Here is a 23,787-nt window from a genome sequence, read left to right as displayed (position 1 = left end):
GACCTGACCTAGTCTGCTGAGGAAGTCCCTGAGGAAGTAAGTTGTAAGTTGAAACTTGAAGGATAAATAGGCAGAGGGGCCCATGGATGAACAAGGGCCATCCAGGAAAAGGGACCCCATGTACAAACCCCTGGGGAGAGCAAGAGCTTCACAGGCGAGGAGTGGAAACATACTCAGCAGACTGGAATGCAGATACAACGGGGCAGGGATACTGGGGAAACGGTAGCTGATGCAAAGTTAGGGGCCAAGTTATGCAGGCTCTGTTTAAAAATTTGGACTCTATCCGAAGGGCAGTGGAAAGCCATTGAAACGGTTTCAGCAGGAAAGTGATGGGATCAAGGTTGTGTTTTGAATAGATTGCTCTGGAGTCTATGAGGACAAATGACCAGAGGAAGCCGAGTGGATGTTGACAACTCATATATCTGACAAACCACTTTGGAGAACTATTTGGTGCTTTTTTTTATAAAGTTAAACATACATCTACCCTATGACCTGGCAATTTTATTCTTAGGTATTTATCCAAGTTAAATGAAAACATATGTCCGCAAAAGCATTTGTACAAGAATTTTTATAGCAGCCGTTATTTATAAAAGCAAAAATTGTGCCCCTCAAACTCCACAAATTTCTGTCAAAAGATGATTTCATAAGCAAAGTGTGATACATTTATACAATGGAATACTACTTGGCAATACAAAGAAAGGAACTCCTGGTACACACAACATGGATCATTTTTAAATCCAGGAAAAAAAGCAGACACAGAAATGCATATACTGTATGATTCCATTGACATGAAATGAAATCCATGTACAAAAAAGTATAGCGATAGAAATCAGAAAGTAGCTGCTGCGGGGAGAGGGAAATTGACTGGAAAGAAAAATGAGGAAATGTTCTGGGGCGCTGGAAATGTTTTATATCTTTTTGTACTTGGCAGTTACACAGTGTAAAACTGTCAAAACTTGTCAAAGCTAACAACTGAGACTTGTGCTTTTTATAATATGTTAAGTATACCTCAATTTAAAAGAAAAAGGGAAGAGTGGACATTGAGAAAGTGAAGAGGTGTTTACAATAATCAAGGAGAAAGGTGATGCTTGCCCAGTGGCCTAGCACAGGGATCAAATAAAATAATGTGTTTAAGAGGGCAAACTACAAAGCTCCATGCAAGCCATAAAGCTCTATATAAACTGTGAAGCCCTGTGCAAAAGTGAGGATTTAGTCTAAATCCATAGCAAATTTTGGAGGTGATTGTTGACCATCTGAATTGCCCAAGGTAGTCCTGTTTATTTGCAATGAAGGGCTGGGGGAGTGATTAATCATTATTTTCTTGTTGGTTTTTCACCTTTTGGTAGGAAATGGATCCAATGGCTGCTGAGATTCATCAGAATACTTGTTCTTGGGGCAAAAAAAAAGGTGGGGGGAGGAACTGCTTTTGCTGGGGGTAGTTTTCTATTGAAAACTGGGCTTTCCCAAACAAAAAATGCATTCAGCTGCTGGGCTTGAGTCTTTATTTTTTTGAATAATTAGGGTTTGAAAGATACAGAAAGAAGGAAGTAGTCAGTTCCTGAGGCAGGGACCATAACAATCAGTGACACGGCCACCCAGCATTCAGGAGAGCTTGTTGAGAGCTGAGAGTGTGTGGGAAACACACGTGCCTGCTTGAGGCATCTGCCTCTGCATGTAGACAGGTTGGGAGAAACAGCTGTGCGGAAATCAGTCAAAAGCCATCTGAATAGCTGGTCTCTCACCATTTAACTGAATTCAACTTTCTTATATGTGCTTTTTATTCAATGTTAATAAATCCCTAATTATTCATTTTCATTTAATGTTTTTTTTTTCAAAACCACTTTGAATGACCAGACACAGCTGGGCCCTCCCTATTCACACCAATGGATGCTAAACACCCCAGTGCTGTACTTGGGCCCTTGGGCCCTGCATGAAGCGGGGCCTTAGATTCCACGACCTCTGGAAGATGACTGAAGATCATCTTCCGAGCTGCAGTGGACATGTGTTGTATTTTTATTATCTAGTATCTGTCAGCCGGTCCCTCTCTCTTTCTAAGGATTGATCTTTGTTGTGGTTTCTCTTGGTGGGAGGTAGGACCCATCTCCCACATCAAAAGTAGGCAGGGGGGCTTCCCTGGTGGCGCAGTGGTTGGGAGTCCACCTGCCGATGCAGGGGACACGGGTTCATGTCCCGGTCCGGGAAGATCCCACATTCTGCGGAGTGGTTAGGCCCGTAAGCCATGGCCGCTGAGCCTGCGTGTCTGGAGCCTGTGCTCCGCAACGGGAGAGGCCACAACAGTGAGAGGCCCATGTACCACACGCACACAAAAAAGTAGGCAGGATCTCACACACATACACACCCATACACACACACACACACACTCACTGGCCCTGGCAAAATCTGAGGATGGGCAACTGACTTGGGCTTAGCCCCACTGGTGGTCTTCCCTTGAACTAGGAGTCTCAGGGAAGCAATACGAGAACATGGATGTGGTTGGTTGCTGTCCGTGGAGAAAGCTGGAAGTCATTGTTCAGGAAGTAGCAGAACCGGCATGCTGACCAAACCACTCCTGCCAGGGTACCACTGCTGTGACACCTTTGGCCTCACCCCCTGACTCTCTACTTCTGGATGGGAAAACTGAGGCCTCGGATGTGAAGTGACATGTCCACGTTCACACAACAAATTATCAACCAAGCCAAAACGTATATTTAGACCTTTTCACTCTCCCCAACTACTTTCTTCACAGCCCAAGAATCTCCCCTAATTTCCACCAGCTTCTAAGCCTAATTCTCTCCATCCTCCAATAACCCCCCAATAAATTCCCTTCCAAATAAGTTATCTACAATCTGTTTTCATTGCTGACACCGAAGACAGATACACAGTCATAAAATAGTGGTTTCATTTCCTGTCTGAAGCCTTCGCAGAGATGCTGTCTAGCAGTATCTCAGATACTCAGATCCAAGACTTTACTTTGGGGGCCATGGAAATACAGCTGAGTAAGTGGGAGTGGGGATGAGGTAAGAGGACTGAAAAAGAAAAAGGGAGAAGGAAAAGTACCACGTATTACCCATCCAGTCTGTGCTAGAACTGACGGTACAGTGATGGTCAATACAGGCAGAGGCGCTAACAGATGCCAGGAGCTGTGCTAAGCGCTGTGCTTGTGCTGACAACACTGGGAGGGAGGTGTTTCCGCATCAGAAGTGGAAGGAGTGAGGTTGGATGAGACTGAGAAATTTGTGGGTGGCCACGCAGCCCTTGAGTGGCAGAACTTGCATCAGATCTCATTCCTCACAAGATGTGCCCATTCCACTGTAATAAATGTGTTGAAAGCTGATGGGTAAGCCATGTGTCTTTTTTCTCTTTTTATTATGATTTCAGAACTGTACCCATGATTTGGGATGACTTCACCTGAGCATAATGATGTAACGAGCTCGTTGGATCATGTATTTATTTATTTAAGAAGCACGAGGTAGAAAACTTTCTCAAGCCCGTGAAGAGCAGAGCTGGGGGCGCGTCCAAGCCTGTTTTGATTTAAGTGGAATGGATCCAGCTTGAGTGTAAATTCAGGACCGTGTTTGCTTGTGTCACACTCTATTTTTTCAAATGACTTTCGTATGTCTCACTTCATCTGTTTCCCCCACTTCTGGATGAGAAAACGGAGGTCCAGGACTTGAAACGACGTGTCCCTGTTCACACAACAAATTATCATCCGAGCCAAAACTCAAACCCAGATCTTTCCGCAGTTATCCCACTGCTTCCTCCCCAGCCCAAGAATTATCGTTATGACAAGTGAGCTTAACAAGGTGACTTGGATTGATTCATCCTGATGGTTTGATTTAAGCTCCTGGGATTATTCCGGTAAATATTAGTCCCACATCTCTTTCCAAATATGTTCAGTCTCTCCCTCTGTCTTTATTTCTTCATCTTTTTCCTGGCATTCCTCGTCTCCACCCTCCCCCTCCCACCTCCTCCTTTTCTCTTTTAACCTTTCCTTCTCTTCTTTCCTCCCTTCCTCTCCTCCTGTCACACACACATTTGTTTTTCTTACATAGGGGTGGTATCATGTTGACAGGGTGGGTGAAATGAGGAGTATCCTTCAAGTCCCTGGAAGGAGAATATTTTCTTATGGATTTTTTTATTGTTTAGATTGTTTTGCCAGGCTAATGAAAGATGACTCTGAGGTCCCCTTATCTCAGGCCAACGGGAGGATGCCTTCAAGTTTTTGTTTTTGTTTTTTCCAAGCTGGTTCCTTACAAATGCACCCAGAAGGTCACTCTCGGGTCCCCAAGATAGTGGTGGGTAATCAATCACATCCAGGACATCGCATCACAGAAGATAATCTCATGAATGGGAGGATCTGGGGAAGGAGAGAGGGGAACCTGAGCTGTCCCAGGATTGTGAGCGCAGTAAAGGTGATCTGATGGATTGCTTTCTCCAGAAGTTCTCTGGGATAGACACAAGGATATTCCAGCTCCAGTGGTTGGTCTTCCCCTCTGATTTTTGACTCCAAATAAATAAATATACACTTACACAAAAGGCTCAAACATTTCCCAGGTAATCCAATCATTGCAACTCAGCAAGCAATAAAGACAGTGTCTAGTAGCTCAGAAGCCTGGGTCCACATGGGGCCCCCAGGCAATCCTTGCAAAACAAACAGAAGGGATTCCAGTTCTGGCTTTGTCAAGGACAAGCTTTGTGAGCCTGCGTAGCTCACTTAACTTCTCTGGGCCTCAGCTTCTCAACCATAAAATAAAATAACAAACTAGTTTATTCTTTCGACAAATATTTATTAAACATCTACTTTGTGACAGGCCTAGTTGAAAAGGTTTTTTTAAAGGATAGACACAGTCCCTGGTCTCGGGGTGGGGGTGGGGGGAGTCTCAAAGTTTAATGGGGAAAATATGTATAATAAAGGTAAATAATAATAACATTATATATATATATATATATATATATATATTTTTTTTTTTTTTTTTTTTTTTTTTTCCGGTACGCAGGCCTCTCACTGTTGTGGCCTCTCCCAATGCGGAGCACAGGCTCCCGACGCGCAGGCTCAACGGCCATGGCTCACGGGTCCAGCCGCTCCGCGGCACGTGGGATCTTCCCGGACCGGGGCGCGAGCCCGTGTGCCCTGCATCGGCAGGCGGACTCTCACCCACTGTGCCACCAGGGAAGCCCGGTAATAACATAATATTTTTAAGTGCTCTAATGACATTATGTGCAAAGTGCTATGGAGGGACAAAGGTCAAAACAACTCAACCTAGGAGCTCATCTTTAGGATTCTTCCCACCTCTAAAAGTCTGTGTGTATGGCTTTATTTGTTTGTTTTGTTTTGATCTCCTTTTCACATTAATGTATTTTATTCTTCCTTAACTAGTTAACTTCAAATCATTGTCATCATTATCAACCATTGCCAATCACTATATCACACATACTGTTTAATGACCTCAACAATTATAAAAGTCAGATATTATGGTCACCATTTTAGATATAAGAACACTGAAGCTCAGAGAGGTTAAGTAACCTACTCATACTCACACAGCTGGGAAATTACAGAACTGGGATTTGAACCCCAACTGCCAACTCCAAAGCTCATGTCCTTTCCACTGCATGTTGCTCCTTCAAGTAGGTACAGCCACTCAGGGCCAGCAACATAATTTGCAGGACCAAGTGAAAAGTAAAAATACAGAGGTTTTTGTTCAAAAATTATTAAGAACTTCAAGACAGCAACAGTAGAGCATTAAACAAAGCATGGGACCCTGAAAGATTGCCCAGATCACACACCCATGAAGCCTGCCCCTCCAGCCACAATTCACTTTACAGATGGCATCTCCCATCCAGGAGCAAAAGCATCATAGCAATTTGCAGGCCCAGACCACAGTGGCAGAATGTTTTATAATCATGCATCTCGTGCAGGTTACCTGATGTTACCCAGAGGGTTCAGCGTGGACCATGTGGGCAGAATTTGTGGGTGCTGTGTGATAGCTTTCCCAGACCAGGAAGAATTTTTTATGTGGGGAAAGGTACATAATCTTGGGCTGACAAGGGTTCTGACTACACCCTCACCTACCTTTAGAACCTAAGGAGGGGGGACATTAATACAACACAAAATGAAACACAGCCAAAAGCCCCTTAGCCTCACTTTTTAAATTGCAGACCAGACCTGTAGGTGCCCTAATGAAGGACAGTGGACAAAAAGCAACAGGACTGCTGGTCTATAAGCTTCTCTCCTGAAGCACACAAGGAGGTGTCAACTCCTACTGAGCCAATAGAGATTATGAATATCCTTTTGGTGAACAATTCTTTTTTTTTTTTTTTTGTGGTACATGGACCTCTCACTGTTGTGGCCTCTCCCATTGCGGAGCACAAGCTCCAGACGCACAGGCTCAGTGGCCATGGCTCACGGGCCCAGCTGCTCCGCGGCATGTGGGATCTTCCCGGACCAGGGCACGAACCCGTGTCCCCTGCATCGGCAGGCGGACTCTCAACCACTTGCGCCACCAGGGAAGCCCGGTGAACAATTCTTAATCAGTGATGTTTAATCTTTTGTGATCATAGACCCATCTATGAAAGTTTGGACTATTTCCCTCCCAAAAGACACATGTGTACATAAAACAGTTTGCATGCAATTGTAGACTTCCTTCATTGACCCCAGATTTTTAAAAAACACCCAGGCGTTTTAGATCACAGATCCCCCGGTTATAGAAAACTACAATGTTGGGCCCAGACAGAAACTTAGAGATCATTTTTGTGAAACCATCGTATTTCTCAGGGGGTGAAGGTTGAGGTCGTTTGGGATAATAAATGATTCTGTACATTTTCAAAGACCTACTCCGCTGATTGCCAACTCTACCCTTGAACCAGCTGCACGTCCCAGCCCCCCAATTTGCTCCTATCAAAACACTGCAGCCCAGTGGGACAGTCTAACCCTACAGACGGCTGATGTGAGGACATCAGTGAACGTTTGCAGAGTGCCTGGACAAGCCAGGGACTTGGGCACCAGGACAGCTCTTGTCCTTGAGAAGATCACAGACGTCTAAGGGAGAGACACATACAGACAAAAAATGTAAAATAACACAGGCAACTATAGGTGTTTGAGAGGTGACATACCGGGTGCACTGTGTCTGCCAGGTTGGATCATTCGTGGCTCCCAGGAGAGAAAACATTTACACAGGGTCTTGAGGAATGAGCCCAGAGCCATGGAGGGACAGAATCTCCTGGCTGAGGGGACCCGCATATGCAAAGGCAGAAGAGACTCAGACAGCGTGAGATACACAGGGAGTTGGAATTGGCTAGAACATACGTTGTGTCTCAAGAAGAGGCAGGAAGTGAGACTGGAGGAGAGGGAAAGGGGTCCAATTCTGGAGGCCTTGGATATCACACTAAGGGGTTGGACCTACGGAAGAATGTCAGCCTCGGTGATGGATGAAGGAGTCTCTTCCTGGGGATGGTGCAAGAAGCCAGATATCCATCTGTGCCGGACAGCCTTCTACCGGATGGGGTGGAGGTCAAGATGCGGGGTGAAAAGCTTTTCTCAGATCCCGATCACCTCTGTCTCTAAAAATCAGCCGCTGCCCAACACTGGAGAACAAAGGAAGGGCCCTATAAAGCTTTCATAAAAGACAGGGACAGTTAGCCTAAAACACATCTCTAAGGTGTCAGTGAGATTTACTCACCAGAAAAGTACCATTCTTCTCCACAAAAAGATGACCAAATCGGCCTTCTTACAAATGCAGAGAAATTGCTTTCATTAAAAAAAAAAAAAAAAAAAAATTGAAGGGAACCTGACTCCAGCTTGATATATTGATGTGTTTCTCTCTGCAAAGTCTCACATTTTTCATTTATTTGTAAATTAAACCAGTTTAGTCCTAGGTGGTGGGCTGGCTCTGAAGAAATATTAATCAAGAGAAGAGGGGACTTCCCTGGCGGTCCAGTGGTTAAGACTCCGAGCTTCCACGGCAGGGGGCACGGGTTCGATCCCTGGTGGGGGAACTAGATCCCGCATGCTGCAACTAAGACCTGGTGCAGCCAAATAAATAAATATTAAAAAAAAAAAGAAGTCCTTGGGACAGGTGTGCTTTCTCCCAAACTAATGCATAGACAAAAAATCCTGATCACTGAGACACTCTATATAAAGTTAATCTCTGCTCTGAAGCTGTCCTTCCCTTATTTACCACTAGATGTCATGAGAACCCTGTTTTTAAAAAGACAAATCTTCAAAATTGCTGACCTAAAGAAAACCATTCCCCCTAGTGTTCAGATATTTGAGTAAAAAAGAAAAAATATTCTTAACAACAGCAAAAATTGCAAATGTTCAGAATTTATCTCTTGAGTAGCTACATAATGGTTGTAATTCCTCAGACTACCTTCAAATAAGATAGTCCCTACAGGATCACAACAAATAGATTTTTGTTGAAATATCCACGGTAAACGTTCATCGTACAGGAAATTCCATTGCATTTACACTATTTATTTAATAAAAATAATCTCTGCGATTATTTGCATTTATTTCTGAAGGAGGATGTTTTTCCTTCCTCAGAATAAGTTCAGGAAATGGGTGAAGTGTTCAGGAAGTTAGCTAAATGCTGATGTAAATCCAAAAGGAAGGTCTGTTGTTTAAAAAAAAAAAAAAAGGACCAAAAAAAAAAAAAAAAAAAAAGCTAGGAAGTGGTTCTCTCTTTCACTTATGGAAAATGTTATACAGAATTTCTGATTTAAAAGGAAGAGGACTCGGGAAAATGTGTGTGCTCGTGGTATCTTTTGCCGTGGGTCTGGTTGGGCAGTCCAGACTTTTACTGATCACAGTAACCCACAGAGAAAACTGTGTCAAGAAATAAAATCTATTAGATGGGAGACGTGCGTGGGATTAAGTTTGTACGAAATGAAGCGCTTACTATGGAATTTGTATCAGCTATTCTAGGAGGTATGTCTTGATAGGAAACTCTGAGTCCAAAAGAGGTGGTGGGACCCCTTAGCACTACACAAACAACTAAGCACTATGCTCTCCTCCCCAGGACCCTGTCCCTTCCAGTCACCAACAAATGGTGTCATGCTGACCTGCAGACTTCGAGGGAGACTGTCTCATCCGGGAAACCCCAGCTTCCCAGGGTGCAATCTGCCACAGCCCTTCAGTGAGGAGGTCGTTATTTATCTGGAACTTGCAACGCAGGGAGTGTGCTACAGCAGGTGTGCAGAGCAAACAGAAAGCTCCAGGCCTCTGAAACACAGGCCGTTTAGAAAGCACAGATTCGGCTCATTGAACTGTGCGAAGGAGGACGCAGCTTGTTGTGGTTTCTCTGAAAATCGCCCCCTCCTTTCCAGCAGCTCTCTGCTACCCCCTTCATTCAGACCTTCATGGTCTCTGAAACTGGTCTGCCTGCCCTCCCCAGCCCCGCCTTGTCTCCAGCCCAGGCCCCTGCGGCAGCCAGGGCGAGCTTTGTAAAACACCAAAGTGCATGTGAGCCTCCCTTGCCCTCAAACTTTTGCCACCTCCCCTGTGCCCAGCGCAGGAGACAGGACAAGCTCCAAGGCCTTTCGTAACTCGGCCTCAGCCCACCCACACTCCCACTCCAAGAATCTCAGGCTCCAGTTACACTGAACGACTCACCGCCTGCACCGCCCCACAGGGATCTATCTCTCAGCCAGGTTTGTATTATTATTATTTTGGTCCTCGTTGCTGCTCACGGGGCTTTCTCTAGTGTGGCAAGCGGGGACTACTCTTTGTTGCAGTGTGCAGGCTCTAGGCACGTGGGCTCCAGCAGTAGTGGCACACAGGCTCAGTAGTTGTGGCTCGCGGGCTGTAGCGCGCAGGCTCAGTAGTTGTGGCACATGGGCTGTAGCGCGCAGGCTCAGTAGTTGTGGCTCGCGGGCTGTAGCGCGCAGGCTCAGTAGTTGTGGCACACGGGCTGAGTTGCTCTGCAGCATGTGGGATCTTCCCGGACCAGGGCTCAAACCTGTGTTCCCTGCATTGGCAGACGGATTCTTCTTTTTTTTTTTTTTCTTTTTGTGGTATGCGGGCCTCTTACTGTTGTGGCCTCTCCCGTTGCGGAGCACAGGCTCCGGACGCGCAGGCCCAGCGGCCATGGCTCACGGGCCCAGCCGCTCCGCGGCATATGGGATCCTCCCAGACCGGGGCACGAACCCGTATCCCCTGCATCGGCAGGCGGACTCTTAACCACTGCGCCACCAGGGAGGCCCGGCAGACGGATTCTTAACCACTGTGCCACTAGGGAAGTCCCTCTCAGCCAAGTTTATTCACACATTTCTGCTTCCACTCTGGGCAAATGAGGAGATGAGGGTGGACTGTGCACTTCTTTTGATTTCTGTAGAGTAGTCTCTTTGGATTTATAGAATTATGACATGTGAGAAGCAAGAGAGCGGGTCTCAGAGGACACAGGGCAGACACGCCTACACACACCACCTACTGGGTGCAAGTCTCATAAACCACGTGTGCCAGCAAAGATATTCAGATGGAGGCAGCCGATCTGATGACTAAATGCCTCCAATGGCACCTCACGAATAAGTTGTAATTTTTATTATTTTATTTTATTTTGGCCATGGGGCACGGCTTGCATGATCTTAGTTCCCCCACCAGGGATCGAACCAGCACCCCCTGCAGTGGAAGCACAGAGTCTTAACCACTGGACTGCCAGGGAAGTCCCTAATTTTTACTTTTTACATTTTGAACAGAGGGTGGTTTTGAGTAGCAGGCAAAGTTTTAGAAAAGTCATGCTTGCTGGGATCTGCCCCCTTTTTCCTATTCCTGCGCCCTCCCTACACATTTACCTGTTGAGGCAGATGTGTCCTTCCGGGGATCATATGGGATGAGAATGGTTTAGAAAACGTTTTCCCATTGCACTCAGTACTCAGAAGCTGTTCTACCCAAACTAAACCAACAAGGCCCTGGGACTCAGATTAGGAAGAAATTACCTAATAAGTGTGATAGGAATAGTAGCACTGATCTCTTAGTAGGTACAGATCCTTTACCAGGTACTGAGGCATGTAGTTTGTTGCCATGAACTTCTGGAGGGAAGAAGTTGTGCCTTATTTATCTTGGTGTACCCTCCCAGGCTGACACATGCTGGACCCTCATTCAGCTATTCCACAAATATTTACTAAGCAATAGAGGATTTGTTTTTCCAGGTTTGGAGATTTAAGCTTGTTAATAACAGATGAATTCTTTCTCTGTTTCATCATCTGCACTTTTGGACTCTGAGTTGGACCTTGTCTTTGTGGTTTTCTACAATCACTCCCTCTCTCCCTTCCACAGCCCACCCCAGTATTCTACATATAGTAGGCGGTCAGCAAATATTTGTTGGGGAGAGAGGAGAAAAAAGGGGGAAGAGAGACAGCTTAACAATAAGCAACACGGTGGGTAGGTAGGTGATCAGTCTCAAAACCATCTTTGAGACTACAGTATTTTCTGCGGCTACTGCCCAAGCATCTTTCCAGAAAGTCCTGCCTAGGCGAGGCCTCTTGTTGGACCTTTGGTTTCTTTCCTATGCTGGCCACATTTGTCACCAAAGCTCCAGTTTCCCCGCCTAACAAGCTAAAACCCTCCTGTCCTTCTATCCTCCCTTCCTTATTCTCTCCATAGATATTTCAGAAACTCATGCCAGGCCTTGAGAACTCACAGATGGGCACCTTTGGGTGCTCAGAGTCACCGTCAGGGTGCTCGGTCTAGTAGGGAGACAGACACATGAATAGTCTATTACCAACAGCTCAATGAAGGCTCCCAGAATTGAAAGCACAGAGGCTGAAATTTACCTATGATAAGAAGAAAAGAGAGGCAGGAAGTGGCAAGTAGGAGGCTCAGGGGCGTCTTCCCAGGAGACATGACCTAAGATTTCAACGTTAAAGAAGAATAGAAACAAGCCTAGTTGAAAAAAGAGGGAAGGGGCATTGCAGGCAAAGGGAAACACATGCGGAAAGGCAAGGGAGAGTAAGGAAAACGATGGAACTAGGACAGATTTTTCTCTGTGACTTATCAATCCCATCTCAGTGCCTTATACTCTACATTCACCTCATATCAAGTGAAATGATGCAATCCTGCAGCATCTTGGAAAATTTAGACAGCCAATCATTCAATCTCTTAAAGAGAAAGGCATTGATAATGTGGGCTATCTATGAGATTAAGCACGTTCTTGGGTGAACACGGGATCGGGTGCTTATAGGAAACCATGTGGGAGGCTGATGAAAATCAGGCGGTTGATGTGAAATGTAATAAATCTTACTTTTTATTCTCTCTCCCTGGGGGTTTGAGAAGTTGGAATCCTTTGCTGTGAGAACAGATGATTCCGTGGTTTCTCTGCCTAAGGAAAAGGACAGGGTGATTCTGGGAATTTCAGGTGGGACCAAGGTCCATTCTGAAAACTTTTTGGACTAAACCTTTGCAGGTCCAACATTTTCAAAACATTTAGCGAGATGTTCCCAGTCCTACACCCCAGCTGCATGGTGAAGGAAAACTGAGCAGAGGACAACGCCCTTCTCCGAGTGTGGTTTATTTCTGTTCACAGAAACTCTGAAGACAGGAGGCCAAGGCTGACCTCTTTAGTCAAGAGTCTGCTCAACTTTAAAATTATGATTGCATGTGAAAGCTAAAATGGGAAAGAGAAAAAATCAGTTCTCAGGACAGAAATGCTAAAAAACCCTTAGGCCACATTCCAGTCAAGGTCCCAGCCCTGCGTATGGAGCTCCTATCAGGGGTGGGTGGACGGGAGAGCAGCTAAGACCAGTCCAGATCAGCTGAGTGTCCAGGGTCCTGGGGTTTATTCTAGAGGTGTCCAGCTTGCAGATAAAGAAACTTACAAGAGTGATTATGCTACATAATCCTTAAACAACAGAAGCTCATGGCCAGGTCTCATTATTGAGTTGCCTGCCAAAACATTTACCCATTCTCAGTGAACTATTTGCAGTAAAAAAAATCAGAGGAATAGAGCGTGTTAGTTTCCTAGGGCTACCGAAACAAACTGGGTGGCTTAAGACACAGGAATTTATTCTCACACAGTTCTGGAGGATAGAAGTCCACACCCAGGTTTTGGCAAGGTTGGCTTCTATTGGAGGCTCTGAAGAAGAACCTTCCATGCCTCTCCCAGCTTCAGGTGGTGGTTGGCAATCCTTGGTATTTCTTACCCTGTAGCTGTATCACTCTAATCTCCGCCTCTGCCTTCCCATGGCGTTCTCCTGTGTCTGTGTTCAAATTCCCCTCTTGTTATAAGGACACCAGTTATTGGATTAGCCCCACACTCATCTAGTAGGAGCTCATCTTGATTATGTCCGCAAAGACCCTACTTCCAAATAAATTCACATTCACAGGTAAAGGGGGTTAGGACTTCAGCGTGTCTTTGGGGCAGACACGATTCAACCCACAACTGAGTGTAGAACGAAAACAAAACCCTGGGCTAGGCATGAGAGAACAAGGTTAGCCCACAGGCTACTCACCCACGGAGGTACTCCCGGCAAGTTTCAGTTCTCATCTCGAAAGAAGAGTAGTGCCTGCGCTGCTTACCCGAGAGGTGCCATGAGCAAAAAATGAAATCGTGTAAATAAAAATATTTTCTATACGGAAAGTGTTTCTACAAGTGCAATGGATTATGAATTCATTCCAGCTTGTGTTGAATTTTCCTTAACGTCATATAATTACATAATGAGTAGTAATGAAATGAGAAACACAGCCGGCCTTACAGGTAAGAGAATTTAAATTACATGCCTCCTTTCAGGTATGGTTTGAGATAAAATACAATAGCGATCTGCAGCGAAGGAGAAGAGCATTGCAGATTCTTGCTCCCTGGGCTTTTTACTCACACTAAAACAGGGTGGTATTCAGGTGAGACCAAGGGGTGGAAAGCAATTGAAAGGCAAACCAAGAGGGCTGATGTTCTCTGGGACATCAGCAGCCGTCTCCAATGGCAGTGACTTCGCTACCCTCTGTCTGTGTGGTCCATAATACTACTTGCTCCCATGACAGTGTCCTGCTAATGGCCTTGAATTTGCTTTGTCTGATGGCTTTTCTGGATATGGGGACACAGACCACCCAACTTATAAATTTAGCTAAAGTCATTTTCCTGGCTGACTGATACAACATACTCCCATGTCTATTACACGAAACAGAACCATTTTGTAACCAGAAAAATAAAAAAACTTTAAATGAAAATCTGAAGTTAAAAAAAAAGCTCTCTTTCCCCTCTTCAAGAGGCCTGAAGCTCTAGCAGTGATAGGGAAATTTTTTGCAGGCTGCCAGATTAAGTCAAGGGGACTGGGAAGGTGTTTAAAAATGGTTACATGTATTGGAAATGCCAAAAAGGGGTGTCATGGGGTGACGACAGCTTGAGAACTATAGTCACATCCGAAGTATCATGTGACCACTTGAGTGTTACTGATGACCACAGTAGTGATAAAGTCTGTTGACTTTGGATCTCGGGGGTTTGCTGACCCAAGAGAAATCCCGGGGGGGGGGGGGGAATAGCACCAGCAAAAAAAAAAAAAAAAAAAAAAGACGACGAGGCTCTCGGAAAGAGGCTCTCCCTCAGCCCTGCAAACCCAATTCTCTATTTCTCACTGCTGGGTAAGCACGCTTCCCAGGGGCTTTCAGGCACCTGCAGGAATAGGCCAAATCACACACCAGCTACTAAACAAAACTTTATTTTCCTTTGATACAAAAATTAAATAGCAAAGTTTATTTATTTTTGTACAGTGATAAATTAGAAATTTACAGTACAGACATCAATGCAGACATACGTTTGTACATCCTCAAAAACAGGGTCCATTTCCTCTGACGTTCAGCAACTCGTTCAGGGCACGTAGGAGGGTCTGCCTGGTACCTCTGTGTCGAACATCTGAAAGTCCCTCAGGTAGGCCTCGAGGTGGCCGGAGCTCGGGTGGCACGGGGGCCCGAGAACAGCCACAGAGCACAAGCGTGTCTGCCTCACCAGCAGGCCGGATTTCATCTCTGCATAGATCACACCTGATATTTATTCTGCCTTTCCTACAAAGAGCTCAAGGGGCCTTTGTCCTCCTTCCTTCTAAAGTCTCACAACATCCCTGTGAGGTAGGAAAAAATTCAGGACCACCGAGATGCCCCACGGGGAGACACCTGGAGAGCAGCCTCCCCTCCCCAAACCCTCAGCCATACCAGCCCGAGCCCTCAGCAGGATGGGGGAAGGTGCACACCTGGGAGAGCAGATGGACCCAGCCTCCAGGGGGCAGGGGCTCTCGCCCCCTCCCCAGAAGCCTTCTGGGATGACAGTGGTCATGTACTGAATATTGTAGGCGATCAGGGAGCTACAAAAGCTTGGAGGACACGGCTCATAGGACCCCAAGCAGGCCCTCTACAAGTTGCCTGGGTGAATCCTGGGAATTTGCTGATGCAAAGAAGAAGGGAAATAAGGCAAACCAGGAACGGGCAACTGGGTGTACCAAGGAGAAGAGGCCTACTGGGGAGATCCGGGGTTCACTTCCCTCCAGGTAAGACCCAGGGGGCCATCACTGCACATGTGCGTGGCAAGAGGCGGCAGCAGACAGCTCAAACCAGGCCGCAGCGAAACAACATCCATTATTTAAGGCTCTGGTATCTGATCCTTGGTAGGAGCAAAATGCTCTCCTAGGAGTTTCCAAGATCTACAGCCTAGGCCCAGAAGAAAAACGAGAACCCGGGTCCTTTGCCAGACATAATACAAACCCAGACGGGGACTCTGAACCCAAGTATAATAAAGGAACAAAAAGAACCATCAGAGTCCAATGACTCGACATCTCTGGCTGGAATAGCAAGCCTCTCCAATCTCCTCTATCACAGAATAAACTGCAGGATGTATAACAGATCGATTCTGGGGGCTCCTTCCAGAGTCTGGGCTCCATAGCCCTCTCCCCTAACTGACGTTGTGGCCACCTCGCTAGAAGCCGAGGCTTGCACCATCCTGGTGAAATCTTAAGTTGAGTCTGCCTTCCAGGGCTGAGGCTGTCGAGTTTCTCTTTACACCCTCGGGCCTCGGCTTGGTTTCCAGCACTGAATTCTGTGACCGGGGGCTGAGGGGGGCCAGAGAGGACAGGGCTGGGGGTGCTGGTAACATCACAATTCAGAAGCTACATACAGAAGTTTCCCAGGTTCCAGGTTTGGGGGATGCAGGGGAGGGAGGGCCAGGGGAAAGCAAAGTCAAAGAGCATCTCAGGGAAATAAAAAGTGTCACCGCTTCTCCTGTTCCAGGTCCCTGAGTAAGCTGCCAGATCAGAAGCAGTCTCAGAGATCAGGAGACGGGTCTCCATAGAGGAAAAAGGATATGAATCAACCAAGTAGCTCCATCAGGCGGTCCTGGCCAGTTCCACTCTTCCCATGTTCCTCTGCCCTGAGGTGTGGCCTTTATGAAGGAGGAGAAAGGAGTATGCCAGAGAGGAGGCTGGACAGAGGTGCCCTTGGTCCCTGTTGAGGCCAAGGGATTTTTGTAGGAAGCTATAACTATACCTACTTATCCTAGATTTCCGAGAAAGAAAAAGAACGCTAACCTTTTCCCTAGCAAGATGCTGTCCTCAAATTCACCTGTACGAGTCACCAGAACACCCCAAGCCCTAAACTGCCTGCTCCCGAAGCCGTATTAGATGTGGGAGTTCATGTCCCTGTAGCCGATGTTGGTGATCTTCCTAGGAGATTTCCATGGAGACTGTCATGAAACAGAGCTGATGCTTTCTGGCAAAGCCCCTGTGAATCGATTTGCAAGGAATCCTGGGAAGGGATAAGTGATGGGTTAAAGGGAGAAAGACCCAGGAAGAGGTTTATGGGATGGTGACAGTGGAACAGATGGCAATTCAGTAGCCCCTGCGACTTCCTGAAACCAATGGCCAAGTTCAGCAGACCCAGGGGCATCCCAGTCCAGGTCGGTTAGAAGAACAGAGCTGATTCTCCCTGACATCCCCTAAGGTGCCTAACACAGGGCTTTACACACACTTAGCACTCAATAAATGTGCTGATAATTAACCTTTTTTAAAACCAATACCAACTTAACAGGTGATGGATTCGTTTCAAGGTAACTGATATCTAACTCTTCGGCCACAAAGCTCCTTTCTTAAAACCGTAAACACTCTCCATGGTCTGGAATGTGAAAGGAACGGCCTATAAGCCTGTGACATTGCCAAGGCTACTCATCTATTCTGCACCGATGACGACTTCTGATCAAATATATATTTCTCCTGTGAAGGCAAGAGATTTATGGAAGAGACACGTTACAACCCAGAAAGCTCCAAAACTTGGGGGTCCAGGTTCACCCAAGTACTCTTATTGTTACTTATTTGTTACTATTCATAAATACTGAGCACCCTCTCCATGCCGGGCCCTCTGCTAGGTGCTGCGTCGGTCACACGATCACTGAAACATTACAAAGAGAACTGCATTACAATCCCCTGCCTGGTCCTTCTTTCCTTTCCTGGGCCAGAGTCTCCGCACAACTCCCAAGACACTGGAGCGGAGCGTGAGTAAGGGCAGGCTCTGCCCCTGGGTGCATGCTCCAGGGCCCCGGCCAGCTATGGGAACCATCTGCAAGCAGCACGGGGCGTTCACATTTTACATTTCATAGGCGATGCAGTCTCAGATGGAGTTCAACTGGTCCTTCTGGGGATCATTTCTCATGCTCCTGGAGCCCTGACCCAGAGTCCAGCCAAGGTACTCAGGCTCAGCACACACAGCAGGGGCCACCGGTGCCCACTTAGCATCTGTGTCCAAAGCCCCAAGACTTTGCCTTCCAAAACATGCAACAGACCTTACGTGTATCTTCATCTCAGACAGGTCAAGAACCACACCACAACAGAGAAAGAAGAAAGGAAAATGTCAAACCAGGGGGGCATAAAGCTCAAACAAAAAAAGACATGCTTATTTCCAGAATTTGAACTCCTATTTGGAATTTTGAGTCCCTGGAAATATTTTTCCACAAAGAAATGTGATAAAAGAGCTTCCCTACCTGTTTTAAAGGGGGGAGGAGCATGAATAAATAAATAAATGAGTCATCGCAAGGTAGTTGCTGAAGCAAAGACAGGTATGAACTTCAAGGACAGCAACCTGTGACATCGTCAATAATTTGTCCCAGAGGTCTGGTGATTAGAAGGCCTGAGGCGGGTTAGGAGAAAGGCCAGTTACAATTTTAAAAGAATTGCAGCTTTTGCGAGTCTGCTAGGGGGTACCCCCTTGCAAGGAACATAAAGCATAAATTTTAAAAGCTCTGGATACCTCTGCAAAAGGCAATTAAGACCTGTGCTGTTAGAGTTTGCAGTTCATTTCATATGGTCTACACTTTATTCCCTACGAACCAATCAAGCTCCTGGCTGGCATTCTGGAGATTCATTAAGCACCATATAAATACTCCAGGCCACACTGCCTCCAAGGAAATCTTACACGGAGCCCTTGCCAATTACTAGGAAATAATTATGCACCAAGTAGTTGGATTAGCTGTCTTTAGCTCCCTTTACAAAATTGAAAAAGTCTCCATTGTGGTAAGTAGACCAGACTCTGATAACATTCTTATGCTAAAGGAAAAAAAAAGGCACTATCATTCTGAGAATGCAAGCTGACCATAGCTTTAAAGTCAGCTGAGTAACTGTTATGTCATGGTCCAAGAATGTGCTTTTAATTGTAATTGACACACACAAATTACATAGCTAATCTGTGTGAATGCAAAGTTGCCAAGAAACTTAACATTTTAGCTCTTCCAGACTGGCGTCTGCATAGATGCAATCACACCAAGTAAAATATATTAAGTCCCCATTGCTCAATGCAGTCGGTCTCTGGGGTGGGTAAGGTAAGTCGACTTGGTAAATATCATTTTCCTCTGAATTAAGTGATTGTCAAGAAAGTGAATCACCCTTCCTTTCCCCCTCATTAGGCATGCTGCAGTGCAAAAGTTCCTATAAAAAATACCTGTTTTTGAGTCATTAATGTAAAATGGAGAAAACAGCAGCAGCCTAGGACAGAGCTGTTGAAATTTAAGAGGAAGAGGGAGAAGAAAAATCCACTGGATACCTTCTGTGTGTTTGTACAGAACTTTTGTTTGTTCAAACAATTCTGTTTTATGACAAAGGCACTGAAAGATTCTGACACCACCTCTTGGGAGAGCAATCCACAAAGTTCTAAACAGCAGACAGTACACCACAGAAAATGTTTATGTTAGACCAGCCAAACTATAAAACTCTTGTAACACTTCTCTGAACCCAGCATTTCCAGTGTTTATAGATTGCTTTGCTATCTGAAAGACCCAGTTAGTATTTAAAAATTTTTAAGGGTTAAAAAAGTTAATCTTTCTCCCTGCAAGTTGCCTACTCACAGCTCAAATCCCACCCTGCAGGGAAAAGCAGCATCGCCCTGGACCTCCTGGAATCTAGGCAGGACCTCCACGCTCCAAGCTGCGACCTGCTAAAGTGATCAATGTTTTGATTCTTCACAGCTTTGAAAGCCTCTAACTGGCTTTTCCATTTTTGGATCATTCCAAAGTCCGCAGCAAAATCATTAGTTTTATGATGCTGGGGGGAGACGGGGGAGAGTGGTGGAGGGTTATGGGGGTCACTTAAGTGTTGCTAGCTTGTTCAAACTGAGATTCACTGCATGAAGCTTTTAGTAGCATTTGCACCGCAATGCTGGCGTGCCCCCTTCAAAATCTGGAAAGCATGGAGGCTGGCTAGCCTTATACCACAGTTTCATTGCCTCTCCCAGGCTTCACCCAACCATTCCCTCTTTTTTCTCTCTTTACCTTCCCAGAATTCACCAATCTGTTGGAACACTTCTGCCACGTGTGAAGAGTTTTGGCAGACCAAATCCACATGCCTGAAGTGATGCCTACCAGCAAAGACATAAAAATTTTCAACATCTCAACCGCCATATTGGAGTCATCTGCGGAATACCGGAACAGCGCCCAGTTGGAGATTTCATAGAAATAACAGGCAATCACACAGGTTGCAGGCACCGTGTACAGGACTGAGAAGACCCCAATCTTGACCATCAGCCTTTCCAACTTGTCTGTCTTTGTCCCATCCTTTTGAAGATTCGACCGAATTTTGAACAAGGCCACCAAGCCTGCAGCAATGAACAAAGTTCCAATCACCAAGTAAGTGAAGAGGGGAGCCACCACAAAGCCCGTGAGGGCATCAAGGTTTTGGTTGCCCACATAGCACAGGCCAGTGAGTTCATCTGCATCCACCAGTCTCATAATCAAGATGACAATGGTTTTCACTGCAGGGATAGCCCAGGCTGCAATGTGGAAATAAGAGCTGTGCATTTCAATGGCTTCATGACCCCATTTGAGTCCCGCTGCCAAAAACCAAGTGAGTGTCAGAATAACCCACCAGATGGAACTGGCCATTCCAAAAAAGTACATCAGCAAGAAAATGATTGCACATCCTGTGTTCTTAAGTCCTTCTTGGATGAGAACAGGTTCTGCTGCCTCTTCAAAATCGCAGGATATCCTTTCCCGGCCGACAGTCAGCCTGACAATATAAGCAATGCTATAAATATTATAGCACATACTGAGAAATATGATGGGGCGCTCCGGGTAGGAAAACCTGGCAGAATCGATCAGGAAGGTCAGCACAGTGAAGGCGGTGGAGATGAAGCACAGGCTGGCCCACACGGCCATCCAGATATCGGTGAACTCCTTGGCCGAGCGGCTGTATAAGCCAGCATCATAGCCACACTTGAGAACACAGTTCAGGCTCCTCTTCACCCAGATGTACTGATCAGAGTTGGTTCCCACGGAATGGCACTCTTCCCCAGGCTGGACGGGGGTTTTGTGAGGTAAGGGCACCTCCTCATCACCTGGCCCTTCCATGCACATGTGGTTGTGGTCATTCTGTGGTGGGAATTTGCTGCAGTTCAGGCTCTCTGGCCAGGCAAATCCAAATTCCTTCAGGACAGGCTCGCAACGTCTCTTGACCGAAAGACACATCCCGCCGCAGGGGCCGATGGGGATATTGACCTTCTCTGTGCACATGGGCACATACACGGAACAAAGGAAGAACTGGAAAAGTCATGAAACGAGCAAAGAAAACAATGACTTGGAAGTTTGACCAAAGGCTTGCACAAAACTGACTTGAATGCTTCTGGGCAAAGTACGCATCTACTTTTAAATCAGTCTACGGGGTGCCTGTTGACTCTGACCTCAAACAAATGTACCTAATAATCCATCACTTGCACACTTTTCTTCTTTTGGGTCTAGTAATCCTTTCCAGGAGAACATAGATAAATAAATATATAAAAGGGACCTGAAGCATTACATAATCCCTTTTTGCACAACACTTAGGGAAATAAACCTTAAAAAGCTGACTTTGAGTCTCCCTCCCCTTTCAGCTACTATTGAAAGAGCTGGACAAACTAATCAAATGACTCGGTCCTTTGGGTGATGGGGTGATTTATTTTTACCCCCATTTATCACCGTAAAAATAAATGTAAAAAAAAAAGTAGATACGGCTTTTCTCATGTTAATATTCTCTCCTTTCTTTATTTTATCCCCTAAAATTATTTTTTTTAACCACTCTCATATTGAAAGAGAAAATGTCCTCACTGAGATACTGTTAAATCCAAGGATGGGATGCAGGTTGAAGCCTCTGGATACCAGGGGTTTGTTTGGCCAGGTTTCCTCAAAGAATAATAATGAAGCACAATAGGAAAATATAAATGTTCAGTCCCTGAAACTGCAGTACCAGCAGGGGAGAGTCCAGTTGCTGTCCTCAATTCCTCCAGCATTGATAAACAGTCTGCTTGGCTCCTTACAGATGTTGTCTATGAAGTCTAGAGTTACAAGTAACTATTTTCCAGCATGTAAAGGGATCCAGTCCTGTCCTTCAAAACAGCTTGGCTGCCTCCCCAGGATACATGTAATTAAAAATATATATCCCTGCAAAAGCTGTTTCGCCAACAAAATTGTCACTGATGTCAGGATATGTGCTGTTTCCAAACTGAGAGCTAGAGAATCATTTTCTTACGTTTTTATAACCTAGTTCTAAAGTCCTGAAACTTCCAAAGGGACATTTTACCAGCAACAGGTCTAATCCCAACCATCTTTCTGAAACCACAATCCAACTTTTCAAACGACCTGTGTAAAAACATGCACCTAGTAAGTCAGCTGCCTGCCTGTTTCTTATCTCTCAAAAGTTACAATCAGAACCACAGATTTCTAAAGCTTTTAGCCTGGATAACTATCCTCTATTTCCCCCAACTTCTCTCTTTTCTAAATTTCTAAAAATCACTCGTAGCCTCACCAATCAAAACACAACCAGTGTTAACATTTTTAAAAATTTCCTTTCGGTTCTTTTTTTTTTTTTTTTAATGAACTGGTTGTTGTTATAAGATTATAATCACCCTGTATATGCAACTTCTTCACTTTGTATGGTAGGATGAACATTTTCTACATTATTACATAAGCTTTAACATTTTTAATGACTGCAAAAACAAACAAAAAAACCCTAAAAACCTTCCAATACACAAACTACCTTCTGGAGCTTGACCATACTAACGCCTTTTTCCCGAGTGGTATCTTCTCCCCCGCCAAGTACTAAACCTGCCCTTAACCCTGAGGCTAAGAAGGAACTCAAGCCATCGCAGCCATTCCTTACTGCATGACCTCTAAAATCATGCAGGACGACGCGAGGGGCCATTCTGCAGAAACGGGGCAGGGGTGTTTCATTTAATAACACACCCAAAAAATATGGGGGGAGGAAGGAGGTCGGTGAGGGAGGGGAAGTTCCCCGTCTCCTTATCTCTCCTTCCAAGTCTTAGCTGCAGCTGGCTGCCCTGCCTGGGACTCGCCCACCGAGCAGCGGCGGCCAGAATCCTTGGCAAAGATAACTCTCAGCTCCACTGGGGTTAGGGGCTTGGCCAGACACGGGTGGGCAGGGGAGAAAAACGGAAGGGCGGGGTGTAAGAGTGGGTCCTTTCGCAGGCCAGATGACTTACACAATGTTTTGGCTTCCAGTCCCTGAGAAGGGACAGAAAAGTGGGGGTGGGAATGGAAATCACTTCTCCAGGATAGTTAATACCCTTCAGACTTAGGAAGGGGGCAGGGGGCTCGACTTGGCAAGGGCTCCACGGAGTTAGTTTGGGGCGTCCCTGCCCTAGGGGTCCCGCCCGGGGTAGGGGCGCCCACCTGCAGCTGGCTGGAGCAGCCGTACTGGATGAGCGGCGTGAAAGTTGTCAGCTGCAGCTCGGCGTCCGTCTGCAGCTCGTGCCCCACCAGGTTGGGCATCTTGGTCACGTTGTAGCCCAGGTTCTGGCACATAGAGATGCGGATGGGGTCGCAGCGCCGCTCCTCCTCGTCCCCGAAGCCCCGCGCCGGCCTCAGGAGCAGCAGCAAGAGCAGCAGCAGCCGCAGGCTGAGACCGACGCCCCCGGGGGCCCCCAGGACGCGCGGCCCTGCGCCCCGCCAGGCCATGGCCAGAGCCGGGGGGCAGCGGCGGCGGTGGCGAGGGCTGCTCCAGCAGACACCCCCAGTTTGCACGGGGGAGCCGGCTGCCCGCGCTGCTCCGGGAAAGGAAGTGTGATAAGGCGCCAAGGGCGACGAGGGGGCAGCGGCCGGGCTCTCCCGCAGCTGCGCGCGACTGTGTGGGGTATTAGACGCCCCCGGCCGGGGCCGAAGGACAGACTGCGAGGGTCATGGCTACAGGCGGCAAGCCCCCAACACGGCGCCGGCCGCGGCCGCTCAGGGTCTCCGCGAAGCCCGCCAGCACGCAGCGCCCCACCGCTCTCACCACCCGAGCCCTCCGAGGCGCTGGAGTTTTGCTGGGCGGTGGCGGGACGGGACGGACAGCACGTCCCTCCAATGGCCGGGC

General features: G+C 46.6%; 1 protein-coding gene across 1 annotated transcript; it reads right to left on the bottom strand.

The window, feature by feature from the left end:
• Positions 1 to 14,671: 14,671 nt before the first annotated feature.
• On the bottom strand, positions 14,672 to 23,607 carry FZD4 (frizzled class receptor 4). Its single transcript, XM_060104858.1, has 2 exons — positions 23,106 to 23,607; positions 14,672 to 20,981 (listed from the first exon to the last, which is right to left on the bottom strand). The coding sequence occupies exons 1-2, from the start codon at positions 23,388 to 23,390 to the stop codon at positions 19,653 to 19,655; spliced, it is 1,614 nt and encodes a 537-aa protein (XP_059960841.1). The 5' UTR covers positions 23,391 to 23,607; the 3' UTR covers positions 14,672 to 19,652.
• Between the last annotated feature and the right edge of the window lie 180 nt (positions 23,608 to 23,787).

This window comes from Mesoplodon densirostris, chromosome 7 (assembly GCF_025265405.1).
Source record: "Mesoplodon densirostris isolate mMesDen1 chromosome 7, mMesDen1 primary haplotype, whole genome shotgun sequence".
NCBI lineage: Eukaryota > Metazoa > Chordata > Mammalia > Artiodactyla > Ziphiidae > Mesoplodon > Mesoplodon densirostris.
This window is presented reverse-complemented; position numbering and strand designations above follow the sequence as displayed.

Excerpts from the sequence above, each read along its gene's own strand:
- FZD4 (XM_060104858.1), bottom strand. The coding sequence starts at position 23,390 with ATGGCCTGGCGGGGCGCAGGGCCGCGCGTCCTGGGGGCCCCCGGGGGC. Across the intron at positions 20,982-23,105 it reads GCTGCTCCAGCCAGCTGCAG|TTCTTCCTTTGTTCCGTGTA; the intron begins GTGGGCGCCCCT and ends TGACTTTTCCAG.